This window comes from Notolepis coatsorum, assembly GCF_963971535.1.
Source record: "Notolepis coatsorum genome assembly, chromosome: 6".
NCBI lineage: Eukaryota > Metazoa > Chordata > Actinopteri > Aulopiformes > Paralepididae > Notolepis > Notolepis coatsorum.
The window spans coordinates 65,917,972-65,932,658 of record NC_140170.1 but is presented as its reverse complement, the minus strand read 5'-3'; the positions used below and the strand labels follow the sequence as shown (position 1 = coordinate 65,932,658).

The following is a 14,687-nucleotide window of genomic DNA, read 5'->3' as shown; positions in this document are numbered from 1 at the left end:
ATACAACTTGTCAGGAGATGTGCTCATTCTGATGGGGGTGCTAGAGGAAAGGTCATAGGGTCACCAAAATCAATAGATTTTTTACTCTTGGGTTCATGAATGTGCACAGCTAATATTATGTCAATCCGGCAATTACTTTATTACGGCAATTACTTTATCTTGTTCTCAGTTTGGCCTGATAGTGGCACTAGAGCAGTGGTTCTCAAACTACGGGCCGTGACCCAAAGTGGGGTCGCGGGTAGGTGACAGTGGCATTGGCAAGTAAATTTATTTTAAATAATAATAAATACTTTTCTTTTCTTTTTTTTTTATACATGTTCTGGCAACATATGTTGGCTAAATATGCCTCGTTTTATAGATGTGTATTGATAACAGTGTTGTAATAAAATGTTCAAATAAATATGCATGATCAAGTTCAACAACGTGTGCTTTTATTTTGATATTCCTTAATTCCACGTTGAAATTAGGGCTGACCTTCGAAGCTTTTTTTGGCAATCGAAGCTTCGGGGCCGAGCTTCGATTTTAATTCGAAGCTTCGAAAAAAAAATTAAAAAAAAAAGAAAAAAAAATTATTTTTTTTATCTTATGTTGTGGGACTTGTACAGCACTTTCGTAAACGTTGTTGTTTTTAAATGTGCTCTATAAATAAAGTGGGTTGGATTAATTAATTAAGTAGCCCCTTTCGTGACTGACGCATCCAACAAGGTTTCACTCGGCTGTGTGATTTAATTCAAGGTGGATCGCTGTTGTCGTTTGAACAACTTCAGATTTCATGGGAACTACCAATCCCCCAAATCAAGAATGTTTAAGATGAATGAAGTAAGATTTTGATTATTTGAAATATGGCCTGTGTAGACTAAACTATGCACAGAATTATGTCAGTCTACAAGGTCCGGATTCTACATGGTCCGGCAATGTAGACCTTGTAGACTCCACTACAGACCAATTATCAGTGAATGTTCATGCATTTTTAAGAAGGGCAACTTCCACAAAAAAACAAAGAACTCACCAAAACATCTCAGTAGCACCTTATCTAAATGTTATATTTCATATATGGAGATTCATATTTATTTATGTATTACATGCATTTCTACATTTTATTTCCTATTTTGTTTATTCATCCCAGTATCTTTCTTTCTTATGTGTGGAATTCTACAAGGTGCGCGCACACACACACCTACACACACACCTACACACACACACACACACACACACACACACACACACACACACACACACACACACACTTACATTTAGTCATTTAGCTGACGCTTTTATCCAAAGCGACTTACAAGTTCTGTACGACAAGACAGCAAGAAGGGTACAACTCTATCAGCTGAGTAACAATGTTCATCAAAGTGTTGCGTGTTACAGTGTAGGTTAGTTTATTAGGACAAGTGCATGACAGTAAGGTTAGTCACGGTTAGATTTTTTTTTTTTTTTTTATCATTTCAGATAATGGTTGAAGAAGTGAGTCTTTAGTCGACGGCGAAAGATTGGACGGGATTCGGCTGTCCTAACTGGGATGGGTAGTTCACACACACACACACACACACACACACACACACACACACACACACACACACACACACACACACACACACACACACACACACACACACACACACACACACACACACACACCTACACACACACACAAATCGAAGTAAAAAAAAAATATTTGAAAAAAAAATTCTGTGATTTTTTTTTTTTTTTTTTAAACTTCGATTTTTTTTTAATGTTCGAAGCTTGTGCCATCGAATCGAACGTTCGAAGCTTCGAAGCATTTAAGACAGCCCTAGTTGAAATTACGCGATACATAAAGTGTGGGGTCCCCAAAGAAAATCCTAAATAAAATGGGGTCGTGGTATAAATAAGTTTGAGAACCCCTGCACTAGAGGAAAGATCATGGGGTCACCAAAGAATCACTATGCTTCTTCCTCTCGGGGTCACGACAGCAGCACATTTCATGGATCTCCGTCACATGACTCACTTACAGATGGGACCAATTACATAACCTCTCCCTTGGTGGAGGTAAAAACGAGGATCAGGGAGAGAACTCTTAAAACTCTCACAATAAACCAGGAACAAAAGCAGCTTCCATTCACACGCTTTCTTATGTAACCATCAGGCTACCACCACCACCACACCCAACACGTGGATTATATATGCAAGCTACTGAATAGCGTAATAATTTGTTTGTTATGGAGTTTATCAAGCATACAATGTTTTAATTATGATTAGTAAGTATTTTTAAAGTGTGGCCGCTTTGCACTGAGTACGTACTGTTGGTGCCTTCCACTAGGCTATAAATACTAATTACGTGTACAAGGTTTAGCCCTGGCCATTGCTTCTGTGATTTAATATAACTATAAAAATTGTGGCAGAAATCTGGCAGAGAGACGTGCCTTACATTGGCATCTGTTTCTGTATAAGGCAATTATTGGTGATCTCCCACCCTACATCACATCATTGCTGGATTGGAGCTTTGGACCTTATCGTACTCGCTCTGGTGATTGGCTTATACACTTAGGGTTCCTAGAGTTTGCACTGAATTAAAAGGAAAATCTGATTTTAGCTTATGTGCTCCAGAAACATGGAATGTTTTGCAATGCAATTTAAAACTAAATTCATTAGCATCTATTGGTCAGTTTAAATCTTTAATAGCAAACCAGTTTCACATGTGCAGTTGTTTTTAATTATTTTAAATGTTTAATTGATTTTCTGTTTGTTTCTGTTTCTATATTGTTTTTATTTATTTATTTATTACGTGTTGTATTTCTCAACGTCATTGTAAACGAGAGCTTGCTCTCAACAAACCTTCAAGATTAAATAAAGATAGAATGAATTTCAGTCTGTGAGATCTGACCTACAGTATTTCAGGCCTGTCATCTTTTTAGTGTGTGACAACTCCTACAGGTTTTATCAGTACGTTAAACTTGATTTCCACGTTTCCCACACTAGAAACTGCAGAGATAATATGATGGATATAAAACAGGGTTCATAATGACATTAGCCCTTTCACTACCACACTACAGAAGGTTAACCCTTTCACTATCACACTACAACCATCTGTAGTGTGGTAGTGAAAGGGTTAACCTTCTGTTGTGTGACAGTGAAAGGGTTAACCCTTTGTTGTGTGACAGTGAAAGGGTTAACCTTCTGTATTGTCGCAGTGAAAGGGTTAACACCTTTGTCGTGTGGCAGTGAAAGGGTTAACCGTCTGTAGTGTGGTAGTGAAAGAGCTAACACCTTTGTCATGTGGCAGTGAAAGGGTTAACCTTCTTGTTGCGGCAGTAGGCTGTCATAAAAAAGCCGAGCCGAGGGGCTAAGCAGAGGAGTACAAACACTTTGACGCGCATCATAAAATAATTCCGTTCCACGTCCAGAATATGCTTTTCAAACTTTTATTCTTTCGCTTAGTGATATAGATGAAATACACGTAAATACATACACTAATACTAATACTGATGCGCTATTGGATGCTATATTCTTGCGAAGTTGCGTTTTTGTAATACTATCTTGCGATTGTGGAATGAAATCCCATATGAACACTCCCATTGCCACCAAACCCCTGTGAACACGCAACTAACCATACAACACCATAGAAAATACTGACAATTACATTATGGCTCCTACATTTCTGTATTGTCGCAGTGAAAGGGTTAACCCTTTGGTAGTGTGGTAGTGAAAGGGTTAACCTTCTGTAGTGTGGTAGTGAAAGGGCTAACACCTTTGTCGTGTGGCAGTGAAAGGGTTAACCCTTTGGTAGTGTGGTAGTGAAAGGGTTAACCTTCTGTAGTGTGGTAGTGAAAGGGCTAACACCTTTGTCGTGTGGCAGTGAAAGGGTTAACCCTTTGGTAGTGTGGTAGTGAAAGTGTTAACCTTCGGTCGTGTGGTAGTGAAAGGGTTAACCCTTTGGTAGTGTGGTAGTGAAAGTGTTAACCTTCGGTCGTGTGGTAGTGAAAGGGTTAACCCTTTGGTAGTGTGGTAGTGAAAGTGTTAACCTTCGGTCGTGTGGTAGTGAAAGGGTTAACCCTTTGGTGGTGTGGTAGTGAAAGTGTTAACCCTTTGGTAGTGTGGTAGTGAAATGGTTAACCCTTTGGTAGTGCGGTAGTGAAAGGGTTAACCCTTTGGTAGTGTGGTAGTGAAATGGTTAACCCTTTGGTAGTGTGGTAGTGAAAGGGTTAACCCTTTGGTAGTGTGGCAGTGAAATGGTTAACCCTTTGGTAGTGTGGTAGTGAAAGGGTTAACCCTTTGGTAGTGTGGTAGTGAAAGTGTTAACCCTTTGGTAGTGTGGTAGTGAAAGTGTTAACCCTTTGGTAGTGCGGTAGTGAAAGGGTTAACCCTTTGGTAGTGTGGTAGTGAAAGTGTTAACCCTTTGGTAGTGTGGTAGTGAAAGTGTTAACCCTTTGGTAGTGTGGTAGTGAAATGGTTAACCCTTTGGTAGTGTGGTAGTGAAAGTGTTAACCCTTTGGTAGTGTGGTAGTGAAAGTGTTAACCCTTTGGTAGTGTGGTAGTGAAAGGGTTAACCCTTTGGTAGTGTGGTAGTGAAAGGGTTAACCCTTTGGTAGTGTGGTAGTGAAAGGGTTAAACCCTTTGGTAGTGTGGTAGTGAAAGGGTTTAACCCTTTGGTAGTGCGGTAGTGAAAGGGTTTAACCCTTTGGTAGTGAAATGGTTAACCCTTTGGTAGTGTGGTAGTGAAAGGGTTAACCCTTTGGTAGTGCGGTAGTGAAAGTGTTAACCCTTTGGTAGTGTGGTAGTGAAAGTGTTAACCATTTGGTAGTGTGGTAGTGAAAGTGTTAACCCTTTGGTAGTGTGGTAGTGAAATGGTTAACCCTTTGGTAGTGTGGTAGTGAAAGTGTTAACCCTTTGGTAGTGTGGTAGTGAAAGTATTAACCCTTTGGTAGTGTGGTAGTGAAAGGGTTAACCCTTTGGTAGTGTGGTAGTGAAAGGGTTAACCCTTTGGTAGTGTGGTAGTGAAAGGGTTAACCCTTTGGTAGTGTGGTAGTGAAAGGGTTTAACCCTTTGGTAGTGTGGTAGTGAAAGGGTTTAACCCTTTGGTAGTGTGGCAGTGAAATGGTTAACCCTTTGGTAGTGTGGTAGTGAAAGGGTTTAACCCTTTGGTAGTGCGGTAGTGAAAGGGTTAACCCTTTGGTAGTGTGGTAGTGAAAGGGTTTAACCCTTTGGTAGTGCGGTAGTGAAAGGGTTTAACCCTTTGGTAGTGCGGTAGTGAAAGGGTTTAACCCTTTGGTAGTGCGGTAGTGAAAGGGTTAACCCTTTGGTAGTGCGGTAGTGAAAGGGTTAACCCTTTGGTAGTGTGGTAGTGAAAGGGTTAACCCTTTGGTAGTGTGGTAGTGAAAGGGTTAACCCTTTGGTAGTGTGGTAGTGAAAGGGTTTAACCCTTTGGTAGTGTGGTAGTGAAAGGGTTAACCCTTTGGTAGTGCGGTAGTGAAAGGGTTAACCCTTTGGTAGTGTGGTAGTGAAAGGGTTTAACCCTTTGGTAGTGCGGTAGTGAAAGGGTTAACCCTTTGGTAGTGTGGTAGTGAAAGGGTTAACCCTTTGGTAGTGCGGTAGTGCAGGGGTTAAAGCAGAACACCGCGGCTCCCCTCACCTGGAGCTCCTCTTGCTGGAGGAGCGTGACTTCTTCGTGCTCTTCTGGTAGGGCTGGTCCAGGCTGGACTCCGTCCAGGGGGAGTGCTCAATGGGAGGCGCCTCGTGTTCCAGGCTGGAGTTGAAGCTCTGCCTCAGCTCCTCCGCGCCCAGGTGGGGGGCGTGGCCGGGGGTGAGGGGCGGAGTCTGCGAACGGTAGGAGGAGTCCGCGGGGGCCTGCGAGGACCCGGGGGACTGCTGGGGAGAGTCCGTCCGTCCTCCTCGATGATGATGGTGGTGGTGATGGAGCCCCGCGGACGGCTGAGACGACTGACTCGCCGCGTCTGGAGAGAAAAGAGACGGCGACTCGGTGAACGCGTTGATAGAAAGGGGTCTGGTTGAGTGCATTTATGATCAACTATGTAGTTGAATCTTCATGTGATCCCTGAGTAACTATCGCTCAGAAACAGTTTTCTCCATAGAGCCGTTGTTCTCACAGTATCATTCCCCCCCCCCCGCCCTGATTGTTCACCGTGTTACACTGAGATACTGACTGGATTCTGGTGACCTCGAACCTCACCAGACGCCTCACCCCGTGACCTGGTTTACTGCTGTGCTAAGTGTCATAAAAGCCTGTGGATAAACAGTTATGTCGACCTCACACTTAAATCTCCACACATGGTGAGGGAAGAATCTGCGTGAACGCTGAAGAGTTGCTCAAACTGAAACCAGAGTTAATCAATTCAAAATGTTTTTAATCGGTGAGGGGTGTGGGGGGGGCTGTCTTTTGGGTGTTTGTGTCTTTTTTGTTTTTAAACCTATTCTACACGTTCAAACGACTGGTTGGTTCTTAGGGTTCCTCTAGACTGAGTTTGCTCTGAACTAGGAAAAACGTTTTCCTTTGATGCTTCCAACACCTGGAATGCCCTCCGACTGACTCTGAAACGGAATATTCTTTCTTCGTTCGCTGCATTTAAAAGTATGAGCAACATCATACTGTAGTTTTTTAATGATCCTACTGACATCAGCATGAGTTTATCATTACGAGAGATCAAATACTATAAATACTCTATGTGGGGGGGGGGGCTTGACCTTGACCTTGATGAGAGCTCACTGAAGCTAGATTAAAAAACACAATTAATTCTTCCAAGTGTAAACAGGGCCAGACAGAGCTTACAACTGATTTCTTACCTTCATCAAGCACGACTGAATCGGATAGAGAGCTGTCGTCCGAGATGCCCTGTTCTGTAAAATAAAAACAATGAAACCAAAAATACACAATTTGTTAATTCATACAAAAACAATTAAATGAGATCCTGATCAGTTTAATCGCTCATCGTTTGTATGAAAAGTCAATGGTTATTCTGTAAAGACGTGAAAAAAGTCAAACAAAAAGAAAACGAACCTTCTTACTGTCTTTTTACTATTATGTACCTTACTATGCTGCTATACTTATACTACTACTACTTACCATGCTAATATGTCTATACTAATATGCAATTAGAGTGTAACACTCAAATTCGACACTATTTGACGAACAACGCCACTGACCCTTAGCTGCCAGAGATGTACCCCTCCTCCTGTTAACTTGTTGTTCACAACTTCTAAGTCACGTTGGATAAAAGCATCAGCTTCAATGACTCAATGTGAATGTAATGTGATTATGAACACTGAAAGGCATTTGAAGCCAGGCGGCGGGTCTCCTGACCACATGTCCACCCAGAGCAGGACGGCGGCGCTCACCTTGCAGCGCGGCGATGAACCCGGGGCGCGGCGAGGCTCGGCCGTGCTCCAGGCGAAGCCGGAAGGCCTCCTCCTGCAGCTGCTTCACCTTCCTCTCCTCCCGCTTGCACTGCTGCAGCAGACTCTTCTTCACCGCCTTGTCCAGGTGCCTCTCGCGGCACAGTTTACAGGCCGCTTCGTAAATCTTCAGCTGCAGGGCCAGCTTCGAGTCCACCGAGCTCAGCTCTGACTCCTGGTGGGAGAGAATGTGGGGCAGAGGGAGGGAGGGCAGGAGTCAACATGTGGCTGCAAACTCTAAACCATCTCCTCCTGGCTCGTGCATCCAGGCTGCGTTCACACTGCACGCCTAATAGTGCTCAATTCTGATTTATTGCTCAGATCTGATATTCTTTGTTTGGCTGTTATTATTATTATTATTTTTTTTAAACGTGGCCAATATCAGATTCCAGTGTGAACTGGTCACGTGCTCCTGAACTGACCCCACATGCGCCAATGAACAATAAAGAAGATGGACGTAGAGATTGTGACAAATGTCAATCTAGAAGAGTGACGTGAAAGTCGCATGACTGTTCAGACTGAGGTCGCATTGCAAAAATCGGACTTGTATCTGATTTAGGACCACGTATAAAAGTGGCCCTAATAAGAAGAGAAAAGATCAGATTCCATGTGATTTGTGCTGCTCACACTGTGAGTCACATATGAGCAAAATAAATCAGATTCGGGCCACTTTTGCCTGCAGTCTTGATAGTAGCCTTATATAGAGCTTTTATCCAATACGCTTTACATCTTATGATCCAGCTTATCCAGAGTTACATACTTAGAATCCTCATGATACAGCTCACACTACAGTCCAAGCTTATAGTTTGGACAACAGAGGACTGTGTGCAGTATATTCAACGTTTTTAATTCTGGCATTCTGTCAAATATTTTAAAGGGGCACTTCACCAAAAAAAAACGATGCAGATTCATTTTGCACATAATCTCACACACATCCAAAAACTCTAAACAGTTTTGCACACGTTCATTTAGTTATTGAGAGTAAATGAGTTTGAATGTGGCCACCAGTGATGTCATCTGGGATGTTGAGTCCTTGTGTTGTGTCAATTACAGCTCAATGAAATGACAAGGTAGCGGTCCCTGTAAGACAAGTGGGCTAGATCCACAAAGAATGGATTGCACGGTGCTAATTGCACCCTTACTTACAATTCATTATGAATTGAAAATGGGGGACCCTGATGTAAACAAGACGAAAGTCTTTCTCTGGTCTGCATCCCCTTAACAATTGTGTGTATTGAGCCGTACTGTATTGTACCCATTCAGCAATCTGTTAATAAAATGTTCATTCAATCACTGCGCAGGTAAGTAAGTAAGGGTGCAATTAGCACCGTGCAATCCATTCTTTGTGGATCTAGCCCCATTGCTATTTCTTTCATCTACATAATTTCATGGAGCTGTAATTAACACACAACACAAGGATTCAATGTCCCCGGTGGCCATATTCTATATATTCTAATAACTGTCAAACTAAATGAATGTGTGCAAAACTGTTTAGAGTTTTTAGATGTGTGTGAGATTATGTGCAAAATAAATCAGCAGTCTTTGGTGAAGTGCGCCTTTAAGTAACCAAGCTAATCGTTTTCTATTTTTGTATTTATTTATTTAGATATATTTTTTGGGGGTATTTTTGCTTTATTCCATATGACAGTAAAGACATGAAACACACGAGAGAGAGCGAGAGAGAGAGAGAGAGAGAGAGAGAGAGAGAGAGAGAAAGAGAGAGAGAGAGAGAAAAAGATAACATGCATCATAGGTCAAAGGTCACAGGCCTGTTTTCAACCCAAGACGTTGTCATTACATGGTAAGTTAGTTATAGTGAGTCAAACCTTTTCATGTCAAGGACCCACAAACTGACCCGCATTAGGGGCCATTAGGGGCCACCACGGACCCCCGTTTGACCCACATTCTACCAGGGACCTCCATCTGAGAGGCTATTTGTTGTTATATGATTTAGTCCAGAGTTCCACGACTGTCTATACAGTGTAGGCGGAGAGATGAATGAAACATACGATGACCAGAATAGTGACTCATATACTCTCTCATTGGAGCGGATGAATAGAATATCCGTGAAATTAGACTATTCCCCCATTTAGCCAAGGACTTCCTGAAGCCCCTTCCCCCTCCTGGGAGGCAGGGTGGCCTAGAGGTAAAGAGGCCAAAAGGTCGCTGGTTCGATCCCCACCCCCGGCAGGAGGGTGTATGCCAGCTGTGAGCTGGTGACCGGAGGGTGGCTGGTATATACCATCCTGCCTAAGTATCCTTGAGCAAGGCACTGAACCCCAAAACTGCTCCAGTTACTTTGTGACTCAATGGCCAAACAAATGCACTAGCCATCAATATCATATTATGCCAAATGATTAGGGCCTATTACAAAATATTGTATAAATAAATAAACTGTATTTATCAATTAACAGGTCTGAGTCCTCGTCTGCACCTCGTCTGAGTCCGAATGCAGTCAATGCTCGAGTCCAAGTCCCAAGTCTGAGTCATCAGTGCTCAAGTCCAAGTCGAGTCACGAGTCCTGAAAATCAGTTTTTCAGAGTACTACAACACTGAAGTCAGGGATGACTATGCAGTGTATTTGAGTTGAAACATTTAAAATTGTGATCCTCTGTAAAATGTGTGAGTAATAAATTCAAATCTCATTAAATCTCAGGAGGTGTGCCGTACCTCTGGTCCGTGAGGCATGCTTTGTTCGTCGAGTAGGAAGGCTGCTCCAATACGTCGTCTGACTTGGGGAGGCTTCTCGCCCGGTAGCAGAGGGTAATCTGCTGACAGGCAACCAGTCAGCTCCTAAAGGAAAAACACATATATCTTCAATATAACCATCCACAGACTAATACATCAAAATGTGTTAACAACGTTCATATTTCTCAAGTTTCAAGTTCAAGTTTCTTTAATATTTGTCATACAGAAGTACAGAATACTTTTATACGAAATGCTTCTTACTGTTACGCTCCAGAGACTGTGCAAGACAAGATAAGTATGAAATAAAATAACATAGTTTAGACATATGTACAATGTTCGATGCAGAATAGACGTAGTTACCATACAATATACAATACTGTGCAGTGTACTAATATACAATACTATATAGTGCAAGGCAGAAATGGGACGAGGTGCAATTTAGGTACAATTCACAGTAGGTGTACGAGTTGTAGTGCAAATCCTTTATCAATAAATATAAAGTGTAAAGTGTGTTTGTGTGATCTAAAGTGTGGAGAGTGGGTGCTGCAGTGTGTTGTTTGTTTGAGTGAGTGTGTGCGTGTGGGTGTGTGTGCTGTGTGCATTTGATGGTTGTTGCATAGTGTTTATTGTTCGTTTAGCAGCCTGATGTGTGCAGATGTGTGCAGCGAAGTCTTATCTAATAATAATAATAATAATAATAATAAACTTTAATCGTAAATCACTTTTCATACAAGAAATGTAGCTCAAAGTACATTTCAGCACAAATAAAATAAATATAAAATAATAACAATAAAATGTTTTAAAGAATAAAACAATTTAAAGAAATAAAATAATAACGAAAGAGTGGATAAAGTAAATAATAAAAAGACTAGTCTAATGAAATGTCTTTTTAAATGGTAATAAATCCCTTTTAAAAATTTTTCTACCGAGTTCGCAAACTCGTTGAGAACAATTCCCCAGTTTTGAAATACGGTAGAAGAATTCCAGCCTTAAAGAACGTGTTTGGGCAAAGAGTGTTGCTCAGACTCTGTTACACAACGCCGCTCAGCCGGAGATATAGTCTTTCAAGGTCCCTGTCTTCCCACCTCTCCTGCTCAGTGGCCCCTGTATCCAATATCCACCACCTGTCCTCCCACTGCGCTCCCGACCCCCAGAGCAACGCCAACACAGCGCACCGTCGCCGCCTGGTATCATTTGAGAACAATCACAACAACAACAACGCCCCGGTGTCGACCTCCGGTCGCTCTCGTGTGTCTTTGGAGAGACGGGACAATAACACGGGGGACGATTGGCGACGATGAGTCTCTCTTTTGTCACCGGGCGAGGAGGGAGAGGCTGTCGTGATGATAGTCTCCCGTTGGTACGTCCCCGACGTGCCCCGACAGGTACGCCGGGGCGAGGTGTCGACAGGGAAGAGCGACGAGGTTTTGGTGTTGTGTGTGATTCTGTTGCAGCTACGGAACATGATGGACGCTGTGCCTTAAAGATGCACAGTGATAGATAGATAGTGAGTGATAAATACTGTAGTTAACATTTCTATGTAGAGTAATCGTTAAAAAAAAAAAAAAAAAAACATCCACAGAGATTTTAGAAAGGTGCAAAATAAAAGTATTCTTTTTATTCATAATTTTAAAATGTTTGCGGGTCCAAAATGAATATTGTTGTTTACATGTTGCAGGCTTGTATCCCCTCTCTATTTCCCATTTCCACAAGTGGAATGTACTCGATTGGATAAATGACGCGGTGCGATGACTGGTGCGATATCTAGTGGCTGAATGTTATCCAGAGCACCTTTAAAGCCCCTGGCATGGCAAATACCTGATCGGCTCTTAACCCTTTCACTACCACACTACCAAAAGGGTTAACCCTTTCACTGCGACAATACAGAAGGTTAACCCCTTTCACTACCACACTACAGACGGTTAACCGTCTGTAGTGTGGTAGTGAAAGGTTAACCTTCTGTAGTGTGGTAGTGAAAGGGTTAATTATGTAATTTGGGATAGAATATGCATATATATAGTAAACAAGGCCTAATAAGTATGAGAACATAGCCTTTGACACAGCTATGTAGCCTATGTAACTCTTTAGAATAAGTCTCTCTTCCCTTGTTACTGGGTTGCCGTTATACCCGTGTCATGGTCTAAACGGAGTGGCGGTCTCTGTGAACGCTGGGTTGTTTCTTGCACCTTGTGGTCAGAGTGACTCCAAGAACAAAGTGCATGTTCTGTCACCATAGCAATGTCAATCATTAGCCTACAACCCGGTCTGCGCGGCTTCCCGCTGTTACAAAAAAAAAAAAATGTATGTTACAATTCTAATGCTGCTGTAATGTCCATATCAAATAAACTTAACTTAATGTATAATATAACCGATAGGGCATACAGACCCTCATCTGCACGTTTATTTTTCTAATTATTATTATTTTAATAATTGTATTGCCTATATTTATGTCTTTCTATTATTACCCTGCCCATACCTGTAGCCCCCCCCCTCCCCCATGCTGCTATGACGCCCACATTTCCCCAAGGGGATCAATAAAGGCATATATTATCTTATCTTATCTCATGTCCTTCCCTGACTGGCTATCCCACACCCAAGAGCAAAAAACCTTTACAAAGTGTTCAAACAGCAAGTTATTTCCCCCAGCACCTAGGTCAGACAGTCAGACTGCCAAACCCATACAAAGACCAGACAAACTATTTCCATAATTCTTCAAAAATAAATCCAACCGGCCATTTTGCTCAATTTATCCAATCCCTCCCCAGACCAACAGTAGGGCAGCATGTGGTAGTCTACACCCTCCCCAGACCAACAGTAGGGCAGCATGTGATAGTCTACACTAGGGCTGCAACTAATGACTATTTTGGTAGTCGACTAATCTGTCGATTATTTTTTCGATTAGTCGACTAATCGAAAAACAATTATATAAAAAAAAAAAAAAAAATTTTTTTTTTTTTTTTTTTTTGCACTACCTATCTTTGTGAAAGTGGCTTCTCAGCTCTGGTCCAGCTGAAGACAGAGCAGAGGAACAGATTGGACATTGAGCATGACCTCAGAGTTGCTTTGAGACTCTTGTCAGGACCAAACAACATCCCCAGTTATCCCATTAGTTCCCCCAAACTTACTGTCGGGTCTGTTATGTTAAGCTAAGAAGTCTTCAGCTGGCTGGACCAGAGCTGAGAAGGCACTTTCACAAAGATAGGTAGTGCAAAAGAAAATAATAATAAAAAATTAAAAAAATATTATAATAAAAAAATTTTAATGGCTAATCGACGCAACAATTCCTCGTCGACGATTTTTTATAATCGACGCCGATTATGTCGAGTTGTCGACTAATCGTTGCAGCCCTAGTCTACACCCTCCCAGACTGACAGTAGGGCAGCATGTGGTAGTCTACACCCTCCCCAGACCGACAGTAGGGCAGCATGTGGTAGTCTACACCCTTCCCAGACCGACAGTAGGGCAGCATGTGGTAGTCTACACCCTCCCCAGACCGACAGTAGGGCAGCATGTGGTAGTCTACACCCTCCCCAGACCGACAGTAGGGCAGCATGTGGTAGTCTACACCCTCCCCAGACCGACAGTAGGGCAGCATGTGGTAGTCTACACCCTCCCCAGACCGACAGTAGGGCAGCATGTGGTAGTCTACACCCTCCCCAGACCAACAGTAGGGCAGAATGTGGTAGTCTACACCCTCCCCAGACCGACAGTAGGGCAGCATGTGGTAGTCTACACCCCCCCCAGACCGACAGTAGGGCAGCATGTGGTAGTCTACACCCCCCCCAGACCGACAGTAGGGCAGCATGTGGTAGTCTACACCCTCCCAGACCTGCAGTAGGGCAGCATGTGGTAGTCTACACCCTCCCCAGACCTGCAGTAGGGCAGCATGTGGTAGTCTACACCCTCCCCAGACCTGCAGTAGGGCAGCATGTGGTAGTCTACACCCCCCCCAGACCGACAGTAGGGCAGCATGTGGTAGTCTACACCCTCCCCAGACCGGCAGTAGGGCAATGCGCGCAACAACCAGGAAGGGAATTAATAATTGTATTGCCTATATTTATGTCTTTCTATTATTACCCTGCCCATACCTGTAGCCCCCCCCCCCTCCCCCATGCTGCTATGACGCCCACATTTCCCCAAGGGGATCAATAAAGGCATATCTTATCTTATCTCATGTCCTTCCCTGACTGGCTATCCCACACCCAAGAGCAAAAAACCTTTACAAAGTGTTCAAACAGCAAGTTATTTCCCCCAGCACCTAGGTCAGACAGTCAGACTGCCAAACCCATACAAAGACCAGACAAACTATTTCCATAATTCTTCAAAAATAAATCCAACCGGCCATTTTGCTCAATTTATCCAATCCCGATAAATCTGAAAGAACAGGACACCTGAGTTTTCGTTCAACCTTTATTTAAACTCGATAAAATCAAGTTAAAAGTGAGATAAAACCGGGGTGCTCCAGTAGCACACCATGTACCGCGCTGCGTCGCGCAATACCGTGCTGCGTCACGGACCGGGTTGACTCCGAGTTCGATTCCCGGACTCGCCGTCATTTGCCGAATTTCTTCCCCTGCTCTCTCTCCCGTTTCACCCTACAACTGTCG

The 14,687-nt window shown here is 42.9% G+C and overlaps 1 protein-coding gene across 1 annotated transcript in view; it reads right to left on the bottom strand.

Annotated features, from left to right (window-relative positions):
* Window positions 1-14,687, bottom strand: part of LOC311230520 (innate immunity activator protein-like) — a 53,093-nt gene that overhangs the window by 22,565 nt on the left and 15,841 nt on the right. Inside the window, exons 4-7 of the mRNA XM_084316814.1 lie at window positions 10,063-10,185; window positions 7,336-7,567; window positions 6,784-6,837; window positions 5,615-5,936 (exon numbers count right to left, since the gene is read on the bottom strand). Coding sequence (XP_084172940.1) covers window positions 5,615-5,936; window positions 6,784-6,837; window positions 7,336-7,567; window positions 10,063-10,185 — 731 coding nt within the window. The remainder of the gene's footprint in view (window positions 1-5,614; window positions 5,937-6,783; window positions 6,838-7,335; window positions 7,568-10,062; window positions 10,186-14,687) is intronic.